The sequence below is a fragment of the Cloeon dipterum genome, chromosome 4, assembly GCF_949628265.1.
Source record: "Cloeon dipterum chromosome 4, ieCloDipt1.1, whole genome shotgun sequence".
NCBI classification, from domain to species: domain Eukaryota; kingdom Metazoa; phylum Arthropoda; class Insecta; order Ephemeroptera; family Baetidae; genus Cloeon; species Cloeon dipterum.
In genome coordinates this window covers 25,364,357-25,384,108 of record NC_088789.1, presented here as the reverse complement: position 1 = coordinate 25,384,108, position 19,752 = coordinate 25,364,357, and the positions used below count along the sequence as shown (strand labels likewise).

At 40.0% G+C, this 19,752-nt stretch overlaps 5 protein-coding genes across 6 annotated transcripts in view; 2 read left to right on the top strand and 3 right to left on the bottom strand.

The window, feature by feature from the left end:
* homer (protein) overlaps positions 1-8,726 on the bottom strand; it is a 78,816-nt gene extending 70,090 nt beyond the window's left edge. Inside the window, exon 1 of the mRNA XM_065487854.1 lies at positions 8,568-8,726. Coding sequence (XP_065343926.1) covers positions 8,568-8,593 — 26 coding nt within the window. The 5' untranslated portion in view covers positions 8,594-8,726. The remainder of the gene's footprint in view (positions 1-8,567) is intronic.
* A 301-nt stretch (positions 8,727-9,027) lies between these two features.
* Positions 9,028-10,483, top strand: LOC135941998 (uncharacterized). The gene is made up of 6 exons (XM_065487856.1): positions 9,028-9,172; positions 9,248-9,422; positions 9,487-9,587; positions 9,651-9,823; positions 9,875-9,965; positions 10,021-10,483. Exons 1-6 carry the CDS (start codon positions 9,113-9,115, stop codon positions 10,273-10,275), a joined length of 855 nt encoding a protein of 284 aa, XP_065343928.1. The 5' UTR covers positions 9,028-9,112; the 3' UTR covers positions 10,276-10,483.
* A 424-nt stretch (positions 10,484-10,907) lies between these two features.
* On the bottom strand, positions 10,908-13,422 carry LOC135943491 (proline-rich protein PRCC). Of its 2 annotated transcripts, none has more exons than XM_065490038.1 (6): positions 13,267-13,422; positions 12,792-13,104; positions 12,682-12,732; positions 12,188-12,619; positions 11,117-11,314; positions 10,908-11,059 (listed from the first exon to the last, which is right to left on the bottom strand). In XM_065490038.1, exons 2-6 carry the CDS (start codon positions 13,086-13,088, stop codon positions 10,973-10,975), a joined length of 1,065 nt encoding a protein of 354 aa, XP_065346110.1. In that variant the 5' UTR covers positions 13,089-13,104; positions 13,267-13,422; the 3' UTR covers positions 10,908-10,972. The 2 variants fall into 2 exon arrangements, with proteins under 2 accessions (XP_065346110.1, XP_065346111.1); XM_065490039.1 differs by having other exon boundaries at positions 12,792-13,099; positions 13,267-13,419.
* Positions 13,423-14,548: 1,126 nt separating this feature from the next.
* Positions 14,549-17,239, top strand: LOC135943492 (mite allergen Der p 3-like). The gene is made up of 3 exons (XM_065490040.1): positions 14,549-14,817; positions 15,298-15,682; positions 17,036-17,239. Exons 1-3 carry the CDS (start codon positions 14,594-14,596, stop codon positions 17,198-17,200), a joined length of 774 nt encoding a protein of 257 aa, XP_065346112.1. The 5' UTR covers positions 14,549-14,593; the 3' UTR covers positions 17,201-17,239.
* Positions 17,240-17,241: 2 nt separating this feature from the next.
* Positions 17,242-17,828, bottom strand: LOC135943493 (tetra-peptide repeat homeobox protein 1-like; the record flags this gene model as incomplete). The annotated part of the gene is made up of 1 exon (XM_065490043.1): positions 17,242-17,828. A coding segment is annotated over one exon (546 nt), but the record flags the coding sequence as incomplete, so codon positions are not given.
* Positions 17,829-19,752: the final 1,924 nt, after the last annotated feature.

Here is a 19,752-nt window from a genome sequence, read left to right as displayed (position 1 = left end):
TGACGAATTTGAATCGGTTGTTGCGCTCGGCGCTATTGGGGTTTTGATTAACGAGCGCCGACGGGAGCCATCCATCTTCGCCACTTGATGCTGGGCTCATGCATAATCAATTGGACGCCCGCCTCACCAAAGGCTAATTAAGCTCGAGCTGCGCGAAAAATTAACGCCGAACAACGCATATCGATCCCATAAAGCCGGCTAGCTGCTCGCCGGAGTTCCAAACTCAGAACAGGGCTGCTGCGATATTTGCATATTTTAAGGCCGCGTGGACAATGAAGAGCAGCGCTGTGTCAAAAAAAAATAAATAAATTCAAGGAGCTCCATTATCGAAATGATATTTGGAGCCATTATGGGTAAAGCAATTTTAAGGGCCGTTTAGTACATAGAATTGTGACTTGATGGCTATATAAGTCGGTCCAGTATGTACTTTTCTGTCTTGTCGGAACAAAGTTTCTCAAGAATAACTTTGGAAACAGATGTTACGGCATTTCTGTAGCCACGAAACTCCCCTCTCGTCGTCTCTATATTATAAAATCATTGAAATTAATCAACACAATAAGCTCAACGTGTCTCGTCGTTTCACGTCAAATGCGACAGGTGTATTACAAATTCCGTCCAGCGTGTATTCCAGCCTTCGCCTTTTCACGTTTCATCTATTTTGACACCTCGGATCCGATTTCCCGCACGAGGGGACGAAACTCGTAGCGGCAAATAAAGCGGCACACAGGTGACTGCGAATTCGCGTAGCTGTCGCTCTCGGTGACAGAAACAAGATTATCATTCTGCCGGCTGAAAAACGTCGCGGACGGCGAAAGAAAGAAAGAAGGGTTGAATAGGGAAAATTAAGTGTCAAACCCGATTATCGCGAGCGTGCCTGCTCGTGCTGGGGCACAAAAGACGGGAATTCTAATTTTTGCTCGTGTTGTTTGCAGCGCGGCGGCGCCGGCCGAGACTGACGAGAGAGTGAGTGAGTGAGTGCGATCAATCGATGTGCACTGGGGGCGCAACAAGGAGCCCTTTACAAACGAGTGGGTTTCACCTTGAGCCTGCCTGCCCAAGGAGAAGAACAACAAAACTCGGCAGCCAGACGAGACCTGCAAAAGAGAAAAACAAACCCACGCAGCTACACCATGGCCAAGTGGCCAAGGACCGATAGGTGGCTAAGGGCGGATGACCCTGTATTAAAACGAAAAAAATATGACAGGTAACGAAAGTCAAAAGCTTGAAATATTCCTAATCGATGAATTATTATTTTTAAAGGCATTTTAGGCATACCACTGCACATTTAGTGCCATATCGTCTGCAACTTATTGTTGAGCACCATTTTTATTTTTTGGGATTTTGTTTGAGTGCTTCGAAATAACCAAGTTAGCAGGAAAAAATAATGTTCCGGTAAATCCGGGAACAACAGCCCTCTCGATGTTAAAAAATTAAAATTTAGAGTTCTAATGATGATCGAACTCATTAACCTTGTGCTTACATATTTTTACATTGACCATATTTTTGGAAAATTTTCCAATTTTGGGTTATTTTTTTAATTAAATTTTGGATTTTTGAATACCTCAGAAACGGTAGCCTTAATTATTTGTATCTAAGTATAAAAATGAAATGTTTTCCTAAGTGTGTATAACACGCCAGTAAATTTTCCGGATGGTGAAATTTGTATAGTTATCGAGAAACAAGAAACAAAGGGTCAAATATTGAGAAAAGGGTGTTTTATAGTTCAAGTGAACAGAAAGAATGTCAAAATTGCACGGTCGGTTGATTTTATTCCCTCGGAATATGCTAGGGGTTACTCCTGGGGTCAGATAAGACCACCAGAACAGGTGAGAAATCAAACCCTGGCGTCAGGTTAGCCCTGGAGCGATCGAATAATTCAATTCCCACTTTAACGACGCCTGACGGTTTCTGTATTGGTTTAATCTGCAAGATCTGCACAACGTTGGAACGACCAAGTCAAGAGCTGTCAGAATATATATGCAACTCGGCCGTTTTCTAGCCATTATAGATTAATCAGGAAAAAACACATTCGTTTTTTGGCACACGAATACATATTTTTTGCACCTACAATCTCCCGTGAGAGGTCCAGCTAATTTTTTACCAGTTGCAGCGCAAACAAAAAAAGGTTTAATTACGAATTTACCTCAAGTTCAAAGCATAAATCACAATTAAGAACTGCGGCTTTGCAAGTTGGAGCAGGTGCGAGGGCAGCGAGGCGCGTGACCGACATGCAGAAGAGCACAAAAGTAATGCTTGCAAAAGAAAGTTTGCGAATGCAATTTTTTAAAGGCTTTTAGGGCGTTTATTTCGAGCACTTTTCCCCACATTTTTTTTGCCTGAAATGAAAATTGCTGGGGGTTTTGTCGTCAGCGAGAAGAAAAAAGTCCCTGCCGGCGCACAGCGCAGCAGATGCAACAAACACGCACAAAAAATGGCCGTGAATTAATGAAATTCCCCGGCAAGAGTCGAGTGGGCGGAAGAATGCGAGACAAAAGAGCTAGCAAAAAGTGTTGGCTCTGCTTTTATCGATTTTATAATTACTCGCGTGCCATCATTCCGGCCGAGAAAGGCGACTTAATTGACTGTTTAGATCTTTGCTCGCGAAAAACGGGGAGACGGATATTCCATTTTTTATATATGATTCAGATTATCGCGTAAATCAGGCTCTGAAAATAGTCAACTCGGTACAAATATTATTTATATTCCGACTGTATTTTCATTCAATATTCTAGACGATTTAAAATTTACGATTTCAGAGAACCATTTCTAGATGATTTAATTTTTTTATAATTTTCCTCAGTAATTGTTTGAAACTCTGAAATGTTTTGAAAGTAAATAAAATTTAAAATGATGACTTATATAGCTGTTTCTTTTTTACTTCAAAATTTTAAAATTACAACTAAATAATTGAGTGTTTCATTAAACAACAATTAATTTCATCAACAGTATCAATATGCATTCCCGTTATTTGGTCTGTGCGAAAGCAGAGGAGCCATCTGTCGGGGCTGTTCGACGAGGGGTGGTTTGGCCCAGAGCGCCGCCAGCCGGCACTTGATCAAACCACCTATTTGCATCACCATCTGTGGAGCCGGATATTCGCAAACAATGGGGTGAAATCCGCCAGAGGGTTGAGAGCGGCTACGGATTTTTTTCCACGTTATTTCAGTTGGTTTCGTCCTTTTAGTGATTAAAAGCAGCGAGGAAGAGAAAGTGCGCGAATGTAAATGAGCGTTTTCTACTTGAAGCGATAATTTTGAATTTCACTTTTCAAAACTCATCTTTGCTCCAATATTTCAGCGAAAGTATGCAGAGCTTTGGAACCCAAAGAGAGCAATGTGTAATGCAAATTGGAAAACTGATTATTTAATAGGAAAATTATTGAAATTTAAAGCAATCAAAGAATTGGGAACAGTTTTAACAGCCAAACTCATCTTTCGAAAAAAGGGATTTTCATTAATGTTATTTTAGAACCAATTTTCTTTTCATTTGTATCCAAAATATGTATTTGTATTGAACTGGCTTAATTTAATATTGTTCGATTGTGGGCCGTCGCTTCGAAAATCGAATTATTGACTCTTTAATTTAATTGTTAAGGTCACCCCAATTTATCTAATAAAGAGCATTGTCAGAAAGCAAGAGAAAATAGAAGAGAGGGCGTGGATTTTTAAGGCGGGGGAACCAAAGATTGCTGCGTGGCCGAGGTCATTCCAACTTTGTGTTTGTTGCAACGTACGCGCCTGACGAGCTCAAAAGAGCAAAGTTTTGAAGTTCTCCGCACGAAAAGAGGTTAGGCAATTTGCCGTTCGCACCTGTTAGGCCGGTTGCATACGGCAGCAAGCCCGCGAATCTCCTTTATGCGTCGAGTGATACGAGGTCAGCCTATTTGAGAGAGCGAAAACCGGTTCGCCAACAACTGCTACGTATCCCACTTCAAGATAAATAATTTATTTCGCACGTTTCTTCTTCTCACACAGGCAGTGAAACGTCGGACGCCAAAAATAGACGGTGTTTTTATTTATTTATTAAAAGTCCACCATCTCCAAAAATGGCTTATGAAACTCGAAAATAAGCCAGCCATATTTTCTTAACAAAAATTCAGCAGCATAATTTCCCGGATGAGAAGTTTCACCCTCTTCAGGATTTGGCTGAAATGAATTGGTAGGGAGTAATTGTGGCGAGATGAGAGCCTCGGTGCCGAGAGCGAAAGCTGCAATTAGTCTGGCTTCTCTGGAAGCTCAAGTCCCCAGACGGAATTGCGTGGAAACAAGCGGCTAATTGCCAGTCTCAATTATTCATGCCCGGCTCACGATCCGCATCAATAAAAACTCATACCAAGCAACATCAGTGCTGAGATTATTACTCGAGAGACGAGTCGAAGAAATTAATTGATACCAATTTATTAACACTCTCATGTTCAGTAGATTTTAATATTCAAAAATTAATCCATTTGTAGCAGGGTTTAAAAATTAAAAATTTCCAAACCTCACACTCACACTGAGCAAATTATTCAAATCCGATTTGAGTTTCTGCTTTTTTAGTGCTCTTACTTATTGTTAGTTATGTCGCGTGCGGTAAAAACTGCGTGTTAAAAACACTAATCGGGGCTTAGGAGCCGAGGGGCTTAATTGGATTTGGCCAACCACTTGTTGGTTCACACATTCTTCCTGATTTAAATCAGGTGCCAGAAACTTAGCACTTAAGACGGGCTTGGCCCAGGCATTTTACTGCACGGAGTAAAAAACGTCAGGGATTAAACAAAAAATTCTGGCAAGAGTGTAAAAATAGTTAAATGTTGAAACTGGAGAGTTAAAATAACGTTTTTAAATACCACCCTTAATTTTAAATTGTTTGTATGGAAAAATACTTCACTATTTACCTCCAAACTTTGAGCAATTTTTTTTTTTAAATAATAACTTCTCCAAGCCGAGAATCTCCACCAAATGGATCAATTTTTTACCTTTTTGTTTGGTAAATCAAATCAAAGCTTAAGGGCGTGGAGAGTGAGGGTAAAGAGACAACTTAGACTCATTATCATCAAACAAAAGCGACATCATCTATGGGATCGGGATTGATACAAACTTGATTTAGGCCAGAATGTGCGGAAAGCGCTACGGGGGGATGAGCCGGCGGCGAATATCGATTGCAGCAAGTCGGTCGTGCCGTACATTTCCAACTCACGCCACTTCATTCGTCAGAGCAAACCCAATTTCCGTCCACGGATGTACGCAATGTTATCGCGCGGATTTGCATTTCACGCAGCGATTTCCAGTTTTGGAGTAGAAAAACGTTAATAACGAGCTCTCAAGCGGGGCCGACGAAAAGCGATACGGGCGTGCTGGTGAAAATCGATCAAAACGGGCGAGTGAGAGAGAGAGAAATAAGTGAAATGAACGGGCGGGGAGAGAGATGGATGGAAAAGACACCCCCGCAGCACCGCACGCTCCGACAAAGGATTATTTTTAATTTATAAGAGTGCTTGGCTCGACGAGCAGCAGACGCTCCCTTCAGAGGAATAGGTGTCGCTAGCCGGAGACAACTCAAATGTGGGGGCTGCCTCGTAAAAAGTAAGATAAATGAAACAACGCAATAAAAAACCCTTCGCGCCTGCCACTGACGAATGAAGCGACTCAAAAACCGGTCGGTCCTTCACTCGCGCGAAGCGAAATCAAGAGCAGACATTGAACCAGGACGAGGAGGAAGCGATCCATTTTATCTCAAGAAATTAATTGGATTGAGCCCGTAGCAACGAAGCGACGGTTTGTTTTAATTAGTAACTAAAATTGTATTCAATCTAACAAGGAGAACACATCTAGATCCGAAAATGAAAAATGATTTGTTTTTCTTATTACCACCACACAGAGCTTAAAATTATATTAAAATTTCCGTATTTACGGTTTTCGAGTTATGGACATTTAAAACTTTATACGGCTGCAAAAGCTGTTATATTGAGTGAAAAATTGTATCTATAGATTGACAAAATTTTCAAATTTAAAATTTATAGATGAATTATAAAAGGGGTGCGAGTTTTCCTCTGATTTTATTAAGTTAAATTAACTTAAAAAACCAAACTTACCATTAAAAATTGTTCGCTATTAGTTTTCAGCAACAATTTAATCTGCATTTCACTAAAATCAGCAAAAGAATTTAAATCTAGAGTAAATTAATTGATTGACAAATCCATTTGCACAGCACAACTCTGTAAAACACCAGTAGTTCATATTTTTAATTGCGAAACAAGCAGCCACCATGATGTTCGAGCTTTTCAAAGCTGGAATATTTTACAAACAAAAAGGACGACAAAAAATTCGACCTTTCACTCAAGCAGACAAAGCGCATCAGATAACCTAAACACTTTTAAGAGTCGTTTCGTGACGCACGGAAAGAACATAACAGTTTGTTTCATTTGGAAACATGACAATAACGAACTTAGGGACACTCATTCGTTCTGTGTAACAAGAACGATTTTTCCTTGTTTAATAAAATTCCTTTGCAATTTGATTATTTGATAAAACCGAAATTTTTGTCACGTACCCACGAAAAAGGTTATCTGACGTTTTTAGACACATAATTCCATTTGTGGTTGGCTCCATATTTATGGCGAGGTTCGGGGAGGAATTAAACGTGTGCGTCGGGTTCAGGAAAACAATTAACCGCAAATTGCGTATGCCGCAGAGAGCTTTTGTAGTTACACAGCCAAACAGCGCAGACTGAATAATTCCCCTGTTGCTTTTCTCTCAAAATTGGATGACAATAAATTGCTTTTTAATGTAATATTTAATAGGAATAGAACCAAAATATTCCTCTGATAACACAAGTTAAATTTGAAGGGGATTGTATTTATATTTATTTAGTCTTGCCACAACTGACGACGCGAGTATTTGAAAGTTTGAGTCGCAAACAAGTTGCATTGGCCATGATGCCAGCGAATCATGAGCTCAAGTTTGGCTAGCCTACAGTCTACCACAGCTTGAGTGTCGTTTTAATCAGATTTGCGATCAAGAAGTGGCTTTTGCGGGCGTATTGAAGCCAGAAACAACGCAGTAAAGGCCAAATCAGCGATCCCCTCTCCCCTCAGAGGCAACAAATAAATCAGATAAATTTTCCCGACAGCAAGTAGGCTTTAAAAAGACGGAAAACGTGTAGTTTTAGCTGTTAGAAATTAAAAGAACAGGGAAATAAAGAATTTAAATTCGTTTTCGTCGTGTGTGTGTCGGTTTGGACTCGGTTCTCATGCGAGTGTGCCCGCTGATTTTCCCAAACGAGATTAATTCGACACGCGTGAGAGCGGCTGGCCGACACGTTTATTCACTTTGACTTGTTTCTCGCGCAGCCAGGCTTCTTTGCCGGGCAAAGGAAACGCTTAATTGGCGAGCTCGTAAAAACCGCTCCATTTCCACGTGTAATCGTTCAATTGCGCAGGCATTTCTCACGCTTCTTGCACCGCAATTACGCAAGCAAATCGATATTAACATATTCCACTAATTGAAATATTTACACTAGCTACAGATTTTAGTTTAGTTTTCAATTGTGCTATTTACACACGGCAGCTTTGAGGTCAGGGTGCAACCTGACGTGGGCGGCGTACAAGGCAGGTGTCTGCCTTTCTTTGAGTCGAGTATATCGCGGCGAGAGCGAAAGAACGGGGTCGACGCCATCTCTTTCTATTTCTCTTTCTTCTCGGCAGCGAAAAAAGCAACGGAAGCATTTCCAAACTAGCTTCTATTTAAGGTTCGAGGGCGTGTTATTATTTTGCTTCATTGCATTTTAGCCGCTTGGCCGAGCAATGATGAAACGATTGAGTGTTTGTGTTTACTGCCTTTGATGATCGTATCGTATCAATTGGTCAATTAATAGACTATTAAGCTGTTGAAAAAGATCAAAAAGATACTTCCGTTAATTTATATATGAGTTAAAATAAAAATAAATTAGGTGTGCAGCTTTAAATTGGTGCAATTATTGTTTAATTCAACCAAAAATTAGCAACAAAATTATTCAGACGTCCACGACAGACTTATAAAATATAAATTAAATTTATATCTTTTGATTGAATTCAACAACATTGCTGGAAATTACAATCTTAAATTATTATTAGGGGTTGTAAACCCCTTTTAAACGTCGCTACTTTTCTATTCGAACGAGCTTCTAGGCCGGGTCGAATGCTTGCATGCCAACCCATAAACCCTTATAGAGCACCCCGAGGATCAACCCTTGCGATATCAACAACAAGACACCCTCGGTCGGCAGCAGGTGCGGACCTGCCTCCCTGCGATCAATATCGATCCGACTCTTTTTCCCTCCGTGAAATGTGTGCCAGGTCGAGCTGGGCCGTTCATCGGCCCGCGGGCCCGGCCGGAATTCCGGCCCCGGGCCGGACCAACCCCCCGGGGACCCAGGGGGCGGCCACGGCCCTCGTATCGACTGGCGGTTCGCATGCAAACAGCCCCAGGCCGCTCGCTCGCTCGCTCGCTCGCTCTTCCCGGGAGTATGGATCGAGGTCGGCGGCGGCGTCCGGCGCCGACGTCGGGGCCCCGCCGCCGGCCCAAACCCTGGCCCTGATATTCACTTACCCCATTGTTTCTTTTCCGGACGTCATTCACTCACATAAACACTTATTTCGGTCCGAAATGCTCACACTGACATAACATTGGCACTTCTTCGCACGGCCGGAAGTTACGCACCGAAGCGAGCCAGCAGTGGTGGGCGTGGCCCCAACAGCAGGCACCTGCTCCTGAAGCACCTGCCGTTTACCTGTGCCCTGGCGGGAGCCCTGTCAGGCTCTGTGGGTTGCAATAAGCTGTTTTTGAGCTTGATTTCATTACTTTTTTTAAATAATTTGCTTAAATCGACGAAATTAGGTCGCGAATGGATTTGCCAAAATCATATGCTGAGAACTTGAGGTGTTTGAAAAGGAGTTGCGTTTATAATTTTTAAACGTTACAAAATAAAAATTTCAACCTATTTTTGTAAGCAAACTTAATTTTTTAATTGTTTTCCATCAAATATAAATCTAATGGCTGTAAATTTATAATTTTTCAATACTTTTCAGAGTCTATATAGTGAAAATTCTTATCTCCTCTACAAACACCCTATCATTTTCGCACTCAATGGAGAAATGGCGGAAAAACAAACTTCATCGAGCGCTGGTGCGGCGCATAAAAATGAAGATTTAGAGGTATGACAGGCTCCAGATCGACTTAATTTACTATCAATTTGAATCAACTAATTTTTGTATGCCCCAAATTCGCAGTTTCCGTACGAATGGGTCGCGCAACACTGCGACTCGAGCGATTCAAGTTTTGCCATCAGCAAGGAGCTGGCGGTAAAATTCGCAAAATTGAAAACAATGAATGAGGCAGCTGATGAGGATGCTCAAAAAGTTTTGCAATCTCTTAAACAAGGCCAGCAAGAAACATTGAAACAAAGTACACTTGTTTGTGATTAATGATATCAAAGCTTTTAATTCTCTACTTTTTCGCATGATTTTAGTACAAAAACAAGAACAACTGCCCTTGCCTCTCAACCTGCAAACCATTGGTCCAGACACGAAAAAGATCTTTGAAGATATTGCTGAAGAAATGACTATTAATGTATGTTGAACTTTTAACCTAATTATTGAAAGGAACTATTCGATTGTATAATAATTTTGGCAGAGGTCCCACATCCCTGTAAATAATTGTGAAGACGAATTTCTTGGGAAGGAGCTTGCGAAATCTGGTCATCAACTAGATATAGCCAAAATGGAGAGGGTCTCAGAGGAATTAGATCTGATCATTGACCAGATTAAGGCGTTGAAACAACAGTTTTTGGGAGACTGTGATGAAAGGTTGCACATAAATAAATAATAGTGTTCTGGTCTTCAATGAACAAATTTCAGTGATGAAGACAAAAATGAAAGAAAAGCGTCAGAGGCTGTGGATTTTCTTGAGGAGAAGGCAGCCGCTTGCAAAGAAGATTTTAATGAAGATGTAACTAAATCACGATTATTGTTGCAATAGTTTCTTTAAAACGCTCTTTCAATAGGCTTCGAAGAAGTATTGCAAGTCTTTCCAAGAATACCAAGAGGTGAAAGCCTTTCTGATAAAATTGGAGCAGGAGAAAAACAAGGAGGCCGAGTTGGACGCTGCCCTGGCCAAGTACAGCGACCTTCCGCCTGATATTGAGCTGGCTGAAAAAGCCCTGAAGCAAAAGGAAAAGGAAATGAAAGAACTGAGTGCAGAGATTGAGTTCTTGAAGAACAACATCGGTGACGGCACCCTCGATATGTTCAACCACTGAACCTTCCATGATTATTATTCTAAAACAACGAGCATTTAACGATCTGTTCCGTCTGTCCAGGAGCAAGACTGATTTTTTCGAGAATGCTTTTTGCATTGAGGTCCATGTTGTATAAATTGTTCTGTTCAATTCACCTGGTTTAAATCATCAGCGTATTTGTAAATGTACAGTTTTGTATTGAATTAAACCCTCCAGTTAAATAAGGGAATTCAGATTTTATCTTGAAAACACGCACATCCCGTGGGCTACGAGCTCACTGGGTCCCAAAACATAGCTGAGCGGATAACATGAGGCCCAAGTGGCCGCAGAGGAGCTTGTCGTCCTGGTCCCGGCAAAATTGCGTAACTTTCAACAACCAAACGCGAATTTCCTTGTTGCAAGAAAAGGTCAACAATCAATTCAACAATGAATATTTGGGTGTTTGTTGAACGTTGCGCAATTTTGCCGGGACCAGGACGTTGTGCTCAAATTGGCTATATTTTTGGCTTTCCGCACCGAGGTCTTTTATTGAAACGCCAGAAATTTGTTCCTAAAGCCGCTGGAAAGGTGCGAAAACCAGCAAGTGGCGAGTCGGCGCCAGTGCGCCTCCGAGCCCGTTGAGCTATTTAAGGTGAGACAAACAACAAAGCATGTTTCTTAATAAGAAAATTAGAGTTATTCTTTATTAACCTAAACACCCCTAACATCAACCCTTAAATTAAAAGCCATATTTCGCCTGCGTCTGCTTTTTGCTCATCCTGTTTGCCGCCCATTGGTTCTTGAGCTCTGTTTCCCGTTCTTTCGCCTGAAACAAAGTCCATTATTTAAAGACACTCTTGGTTAAAAATCTGGGCATTAATACCTGAAATGCAAGATAAGTGATTTGGTGTTTGCGCCGCATGGTCGGGTTGGGAGTGTTGTCTCTGTGCGAAAAGTCCTGTTCAGGCTCCTCTGTCAGGTTTTTCAGCATCCATTCCTTGGCGTCGGCGTAGACTGATTCGCCTTGAATGTCGATCATGTTTGACATGTCCTCCTGCCTTCGGCCGCACAATTTGCGTATCTAAAAGACATGCAAGAGAAAATGCTAATAATTAGCAATAAAATAATACAAGTCAGGCAGAAATATAATATTAATTAATGTCAATCAACAAAACACACTTTCAATTAATCTCAACCAGCCGGCAAATTTTGGGCCAATTGGGCCGCTGGTGAAAAAAGGCCAAAAATTAAAAAGTGCAAGAGAAAAAAAATGTCTTCTGTTCTTCGTTCCTTCAGGCCGTTTAGCACTATCAAACTTCACGTTTAAAATATTGTCAATCGCGGCAGCCACCAGTAAAAATGGCCAGCCGCCGGGCACATAATTCGGCTAAGCTGGTCCCACCAGCCGCTGCTTTTAAATCTCGCAGTTTAGGCCTTTAATTAAGCTCTAACGTTGCTACGCCTGCTGATATGAAATCAGGGTTCGCAAACCCCTTTTTTCTGGAAAAAACAACTTCATTCCCAAAATATATTTGCCGGGTTTTCATCAATTTCACGCATTTTTTCAGAAACCTTTTTATAATATTTGTTTAGAAAATCATTAGTGTCAATTTTATCTGACGACCAAAAAGGAAATAATGTACCTATATACATAATATAATCCATTTTCATGCCTCTGGTTTCCTAGAATACCCAGATAATAACGGCATTTTTATTAATTTTCCCCATCTCATAAGGTGAGAACCCTCTGAATGAGTTTTTCTGGCTGGTTTTTTTGTCCAGAAAAACAGCGTATTGCAAAATTGTTAAACAACCCTTGTCTTGTGTTGCCAAATTTTCAAATTTAAAAATAAAAATAGTGAAAAGTTGTATAATCCATAGTCCTGCTTGCATTAAAAAATAATGGCGAGACAGGAAAATTAATTCAAATTAAAGATGACCCTTTGTGACCTACCGCTTCATCAGTAAGTTCTCTCTCCTCGGTGTCCTCGTTGCTCTGCTCAGGGGTCTCCTCCCATTCATCTTCTTCGACTGTGGCGTAGGTGGTTTCAGGGAGTTTCTCAGGTCTGCTCGGGCCGGCCTGTGGCAGGAGTTCGTCCAAGTTGATTTCCGCGGGGGTTGGCTGGACTTGGTTAGTCAGTGAGAAGAAGTCCACACCGGACGCTGACGAGCTCTTGGAAGTGAATTCATCCTCAGAGTCATCGTCAGACTCCGAGTAGTTCGTGACCAGGGCGGGCTTCTGTGCTGGCGGCTTCGGCGGAGGTTTTTTCACTGCTTTTGGAGGGGCGGGAGTGGGTTTCTTGGTCAAAACGTGCGGCATAAAAGCAGCTCTGCTTGTCATGCCGTTCACTGGCTCAGGAAGAATGGCCAGCAAACCAGATCCTTTCTGAAAAATCAAATTTATTTTAGCAAAAACAAAAATAAACACTAACATTATATTTAACTCACTGGAACTATCCTCTGCTTTTTGGGTTTGGGTTCATCCTCTTCATCAGCATACTGGAAAAAAGGATTTAGATCCTGTAAATCTTACATAACTTACAATTAGGATTAAGTACCTTTGAGAGGGATGGGATGGAAATCTTGACTTTTTGTTTGCTGTTGATAGAAGCTGGAATGGGCTCGTCTGTCTCCTCAATGAGCTCAGCCAAAACGTCCCTTTTCGGCGCTGGAAGGACAGAAAACATACTTTTCGGTTGCTTTTGAGTCGGCTCCGGTCTAGAGTCTTCTGCAGGCACAGCAACCTTCTTGGGTGGGGGCAGTGAAAGCCCTTTCTTTCCTCCGAGGGGCACTGGAGGAGCTTCTTCCTCGCTCTCTTCTTCGCTGCTGTCGTCGTATGCAGCCACCAACGACATTTTTACTTCTCCTTTACTAGAATTAATAATTATTAATATTGAAACATTCTCAGGAGAAAACACGATCAAAATGTTATTATTTTTTTGCAATCAAAAATTGCGGTCAAACAAACAGGAACAAAATATATTTCAAAAACAGGTGCAATTAAGGTGCAATAAAAAAGTGAGGATCGCTTACCCAAGGTCTTGATCGATTGAAAACCGTTGATATTTCTCTAATGGAAAATTATTTTGTGAAAGTTTGGCAGCTGATCCAGTGGCAAACTGATTTGTTTTGGTCTGTCAGATGTTTGCGTTCTGCATTCTGCAGGGACGAGCTGCGGTGCTGCGGAGCGCCGGCGCAGTACGAGCAAAACCAAACTATACGTATCGGTAGTTTTGACTTCTTATTGTTAGATCTGATGGGAGAATCCATTCCAGCGCTGTTGAGGTATGTATACAATATTTCATTTTATTTTGTTCATAATTTAATTTTTTTAAAAAATATTTTTAATTGCCTCGCATTGCACGCAATGAGTGTAAATAAAAAGATTCTTGAGAAATACAGATACCGGTTGAAGCACCTAATATTTACCGGTTGCTTAAATCAAGTTTTTAACCAACCCAGCCAATGCGCGGCTAGGGAAATTTTTGTGAAAGTGTTATACTAACAGCTTTTTGGAATTAATAATTAAAAAATATTTCAATAGTATTAATTAAAGATGAAGTCATCCCCCTAAATCTGTCCAATGTGGCTTCGATATTTTTTTAGAGTTACGTCCCCCCAGAGGTAGATCGAGGATGAGATCCAACGCCCAACCTCTTAAAAATCTTAATTGATCACAATAATTGGTCCTGCTATCATGAAATCTGCTTAAAATCTGGACTAAATTTAGCAAATTATACAGGATACCTCATGTTTATAGGATGCAAAAAACGAAAAAAACACGTTATTTTAATTACAATCAGTCCTAAAATATTAAAAAATAAAAACTCGCCACCCATTTTTGATAAGTTATTTTTAATTATAATGAGCACATTTTAGCACCTCTGTGACCTTGACCTTTGAAGTCCAAGTTGATAATTGATAACAAATTGTTCAGCATGTCAAGAAATAAATTTCAATTTATCATCTCTCAACCAGATATCAAACCGTTCTTGCTGTATTTCAAAAAATCCGAAAAATCGCAAACTTTGACCCTATATTAAATAGGCTTTCTTGGAATTTTTTCAGCCAATAATTTTACAATTCAACATAGGTCCACCAAATTTCATCAAGATCTGAAGACCCATGCCAACAAAGGTGTTCGCCTCTAGCTTTATTTGGATCCTACCTGAATATAAGAAAAAGAGTTGCTCAAATGAAACAATAATCTGATCTGATAATACAAACTGACGCGATTAAAATATCAGCAGACCTTCAAAACAATTTGTATTTTGTATAAGTGGTGCTTTGCATCAACAGATAAGGGATCAACTTTTTTTTCTTTCTTGTCTACTTCAATTGTTTCAATTGTGCTGCAAACATGATATCCGTAACACCTTGCATAATCGGCGCCTGTTTTTTGGTGGCCTTGGCCTCGGCCGCTCCCTCGCCGTGGATCATCGGAGGCGAGCCAGCAACAGAGGGTGAATTCCCGTCCATCGTGTCCGTGCAGGTGGATGTCTTCATCAGCACCTTCAGACACAACTGCGGCGGAACAATCATCTCGGAACGGCACATTTTGACCGCAGCCCATTGTCTCACAGCGTAAAAATTAATTTATTTAATAATTGACCAGTTGCATAAACCCTTAGTTATTAAAGCCGCCAACAGATGGCGTAACCACAGACTTTTTTAAAAATTTTGTTTGAAGTGGTTTTAATAAGGCATTTCTGCTGCGATTTCAGACTCAATCTAGCTATTTTGCTTTTTTAATTATTTTACTTTTTTTTGACGTGCTGAAAACCAAAATCGGTTCAGCCATTCGCCGTAGAAACGTTGGAAATTTTTTTTTCAAAATATAGTTTTTCACGATTCTACGGTGATTGGCTGAACCGATTTTGGTTTTCAGCACGTCAAAAAATAGCAAATTAATTGAAGAATGCACGGTAGCTAGATTGAGTCTGAAATCGCAGCGGAAGTGTCTTAAAATCGAAAGTCTACGGTGGCGCCATCTGTTGGCGGCTTCGAACACTTAGGGTTTATGCAACTGGTGAATTGAATAATTTAAATTTAATATTGTTACAGTTGGACGGCCAAAACTGTGCGCGTGGTCGCTGGTTCCTTAAGGGCGGGCGTCAGCGAGGGCGATATTTACAAAGTGGCTGCGCTCACGATCCACGAAGAATACGACCAAATAAATGCGTGGATAAACGACATCGCCATCATCACTCTCGAAACGCCCATCGTGTTGAAGCCAGGCATCGTGGAAATCGTCACTCTGCCTGCCGAGGGTCAGAGTCCAGAGGACGGCGCCGTCGCCGTGGTGGCCGGGTGGGGAGACACTCAAGCGCGCTCAGACGATTTGCTGCGGGTCGAAATCAATATCGTCAACCAGAGAGAGTGCCAGGACATTTACTATGGCATCGGATACCCTGTCTACCCTGGACAGATATGCGCTGGCGTTCCTCAGGTACTTGAAAATATGTATAATTTAATGTAAATTAAGGAACGCAGAACGCACCCTTTAATCCGAAAAATATTCGATATTATTTGATAAACGATGACAATTTTCCAAAGGAATATATAGCTCCCGTTATTTATGGTTCGCTGAATCCACGTCAAAAAGTTTAAAATTTAGGACATTTAAAATTGCCATAATTTCTTTAAAAGGGGTTAGATTTAAAAAATGTATAAATACTTGATAATATCAAAATTTTAAAATATATATTATATATTTTACTATGCGACTAATGAATGATTTTTATAATTTTTGAAAAAGGTGAGATTTTTTTACGATATTTTAACAGAATTAACAGAAAAGGCTCTAAGAAAATCGAATGCAGAAATTTAACGGCTATATTGTGGTAGATTTATAATTTTTTAATTAATTTTGCTATGATCTTTCATTTTGACAAATTCAAATATTTATAACTTCTCGTTATTTGCATAAACTTCCTAGTAAATTGGAACCAACGGAATTTCCGGATAACTGGTCAGAGGAAAATATTTTTTCAGCATAATATATGCAAAAAAATTCCAAATTTGATCACCTATCCGAATTTGAACAAAGATTTTTTATATCTAGTACTCGCATAGCAGCTAAATTATAAAGCCAAACGCATTAACCCTTCAATATATTTTCAATGTGGAAATTAAGTTATTATTAAAAAGACACAGAGGTTTAGTAGAGCCATTCAGTTTTTTCTTAAATAACTATATTTACATCAATAAACAATTATCTAATCAGGGTTGCAAAAAACCCGCATTTTAAAAAAATGCAGTGCAGTGGTAAAAAACTTTTTTTATTTTTACCAGTTTCTTGCAGGCAATGTTTTCTTTTCACCTTATTTTTCTAATTAAATCTTACGACTTGAAAAATTGTCAGAGATAAATTTTTGGAGAAATGTGGCAGCAAAAAATGGCAAATTAAAAGAATATATTTGCACAGTGGAAGAAATTTTGACCACCCAGACACCAAATTTTAACAGGGAAATAAATGGAATCAATTCGTTTCATGCATTTCTTGAGCAAGAAATTGGTAAAAACCAATGGTGAAAAAACCGGGTGGTAAGCAAATCGTCCTCTGGTCCCGGAAAATTGTGCAAATTTCAACACCCAAACGCGAAGTTCCTTGTTGCAAGAAAAGGACAACAATTAATTAATTCGACGGTGAAAATTTATTTGGGTGTTTGTTGAAAGTTGCGCAATTTTACCGGAACCAGGACTAAATGCAACCCTGTATCTAATCCAATGGTTTTTTATAATTAATACTTTTAAATTGTTTTAAATTTTCAAATTAAAGCATTATTTTTTAATTTTCTAGGGAAATATGGGCTCTTGCCAAGGTGACAGTGGCGGCCCCCTATATGTGAATGGCATTCAACACGGACTTGTTTCTTGGGCACTGGGATGTGCCGATCCAGGCTATCCTACAGTCTTTACCCGAATTAATTATTACATCAGTTGGATTCAACAGCACATGCAGTAAAAATGTGATTTTAAATGAATTAAAGGAGGAAAAGTATAACCGAAAATAAAATTTATTTAGCCAGAATTCATATATAACAAATTTACCAGGGCTGAGGGAAATGGACGGGCTTGGCGAAGGGCACCTCGACGGGATGGGGGATGGCACGAGGCACGGGGTAGGGCACAGGCACAGGATGGGGCACGGGCACCTTCACGGGAAAAGGCACGGGCACGGGCTTCTCCACGGGGACGGGCACCGGCTTATCGTAGGGAACAGGCACGGACTTGATCACGGGAACAGGGTAAGGCCTCTCGACAGGGTAGGGCACAGGGTGTGGCACGGGGAAGGGTACCTTCTTCACCACAGGCACGGGCACAGGGTGCGGCACGTGCACGGGGACCTCCTTGGTGATGGTGACTTCGTGGCCGAAAACGTGTTCGGGATGAGAGCCGAATGCGTGTCCAGAGGCGCCGAAGGCATGTCCGTCCAGCCCGAATGAGCCGCCCAGGCCGTAAGACCCACCGACGCCGTATCCCAGGCCGAAAACTCCGCGCCTGATCTTGCTCGGCGCAGCCTCCTCCTTGGCAGCAACTCCGGCGACGAACAGCACCACCAACGCTGCCCCAATCTGTGAATGCCAATTTCTAATAAGTTAAATCAATTCATTTTTCATTTAACAGTAAATATACATAAACAAATTTATTTAAAATCTGAGGATGTTTTTAAATTAATTTATTTTGCTTCAAAGAGTCAGTGCAATGGAAGATATTATTTAAAATTTTCCGGATTTTTAGAATCTATTACTGCGGCTGCTGCTTAATTTCAGGGATGGCAAAGGGTGGTTAATTATAAAGGACTCGAAATGCACAAATATAGCTCAAAAAGTTGGTAGGAGGCGCCACTAGCTGGTTTTCGCACCTTTCCAGGGACGTTAGGGACAAATGTCTGGCGTTTAAATAAAAAATCTCGGTGCGGGGAGGCGAAAGGTTGGCCGATTGAGCGAACCCGGTGAGCTCATAGCCCAGCAGCAGTTAAAAAAAGCATTAAATAAATCTTTTAGTACATTTGTCTTTATATTTCTAACAAAACATATATATTTAAACTTAAAATAAAACACTTTTTTATACATGAAATAACATAAATTACCTTAGAGCTGATCACCATCCTGCCTGCAGTGCGAATAAATAAAAAGTGATGATAAATTCGCAACCGGGACGCACTTTATATAGTCGCGCGCTTATAATAAACGCCGCATGTAGCAGGATCGAATTGCAAGTAAGAGACTGTGTCTATCAGTTTTCTCATCACTCTCACTAACCAAGATGCTGCCTTGCAATGTTTTCCACCACGTGCGCGAGTAACACACGCTTAGAGAACTGCTATAGGCGCCGCATACATTTCTCTTTTGTTTATTTCTATATATTGTGATACTTTTATTCACTCTATAACAAACTAAAACAAAGAAAAATTGAATCAAAATTCTCTAGTCAAATGTCTTTTTCCTTTATGAGAAGACACATTTTTAAAAATATTTTTGTTCCAGGATATACATTCAGCTTTTGCGCCTCATGATGTAATTTCATTTTTTTTTTTGGAGTTGTTTCCCCCGTTTTAAATTTGAATTTTTCGTGAGAAAAGTATAATTTGTAGTTATTTTGTTGCATGAAATTTGGTGCAAACTTGAAGCGTTGAATTTAACCAAATTGTTGTTTGTGGGAAAAATTCAAAGTTTTTTAGCACTCGCAAGTTCCATTTATTTAAATATTTCCTCGCTTTAAATTAATTGCTTTTTTCGTAAGATGAGATTATCTGTTGATTCTCTTAATTTGAATTGGATGGTTTCGATCCAAACTTAATTGATTCATTAAATTTATAACACGATTAGTTTTTGCAAAAGCTCAATTTTTAATTCTTTATTCATTATTTTTCTATTTTCTTCCTTTTTCCATACAAATGTGATTTTTCGTATAACGATTATCGACCGGTCTTATTATTATTTGGTGCTTGAAATTATATATGAATTGGGTCCAAACTAATAGCGTTGAATTTTTAACAAATTTTACGTCTTTTTTTGGCACAAGACCAATTTTTAGAATTTGATTTTTTTAAATTTATAAAAAGCATGGAATTTAATTGAGACACGTGTTTCCTCTATATGGTCCTTACCATTTGTGAGGTTGAAATTTTTTCAAATCTTTTTTAGCGAGACGCGCAATCTTCATTTTTTTTCTGTTTATCCCTTTCTAAAATTACGTTTTATTCACCCTGATGCCAGGGCTCAATTTCTTACCTATTCTGATGGTATTATTGTCTCACCTCCACATGTTTCGAGGGTAAAAATCAACCTAGCGTAATTTGCTCACTATTCACCCCCATATAAACACCATTTATCCAACACTAAACTAAAATACAAGCATTATGAAAATAAAAGCCTTTTTCTTTTTAAGTCACGTCATAAATTCTGACTCTCAACAAACGTAATTACTGAAATTTAAAAATTGTAAAGCTGCTGCATGACGTTTCTCTCCTTGCCACCCAACATCGCGGATCTGAGAATGAGAATCGACAAT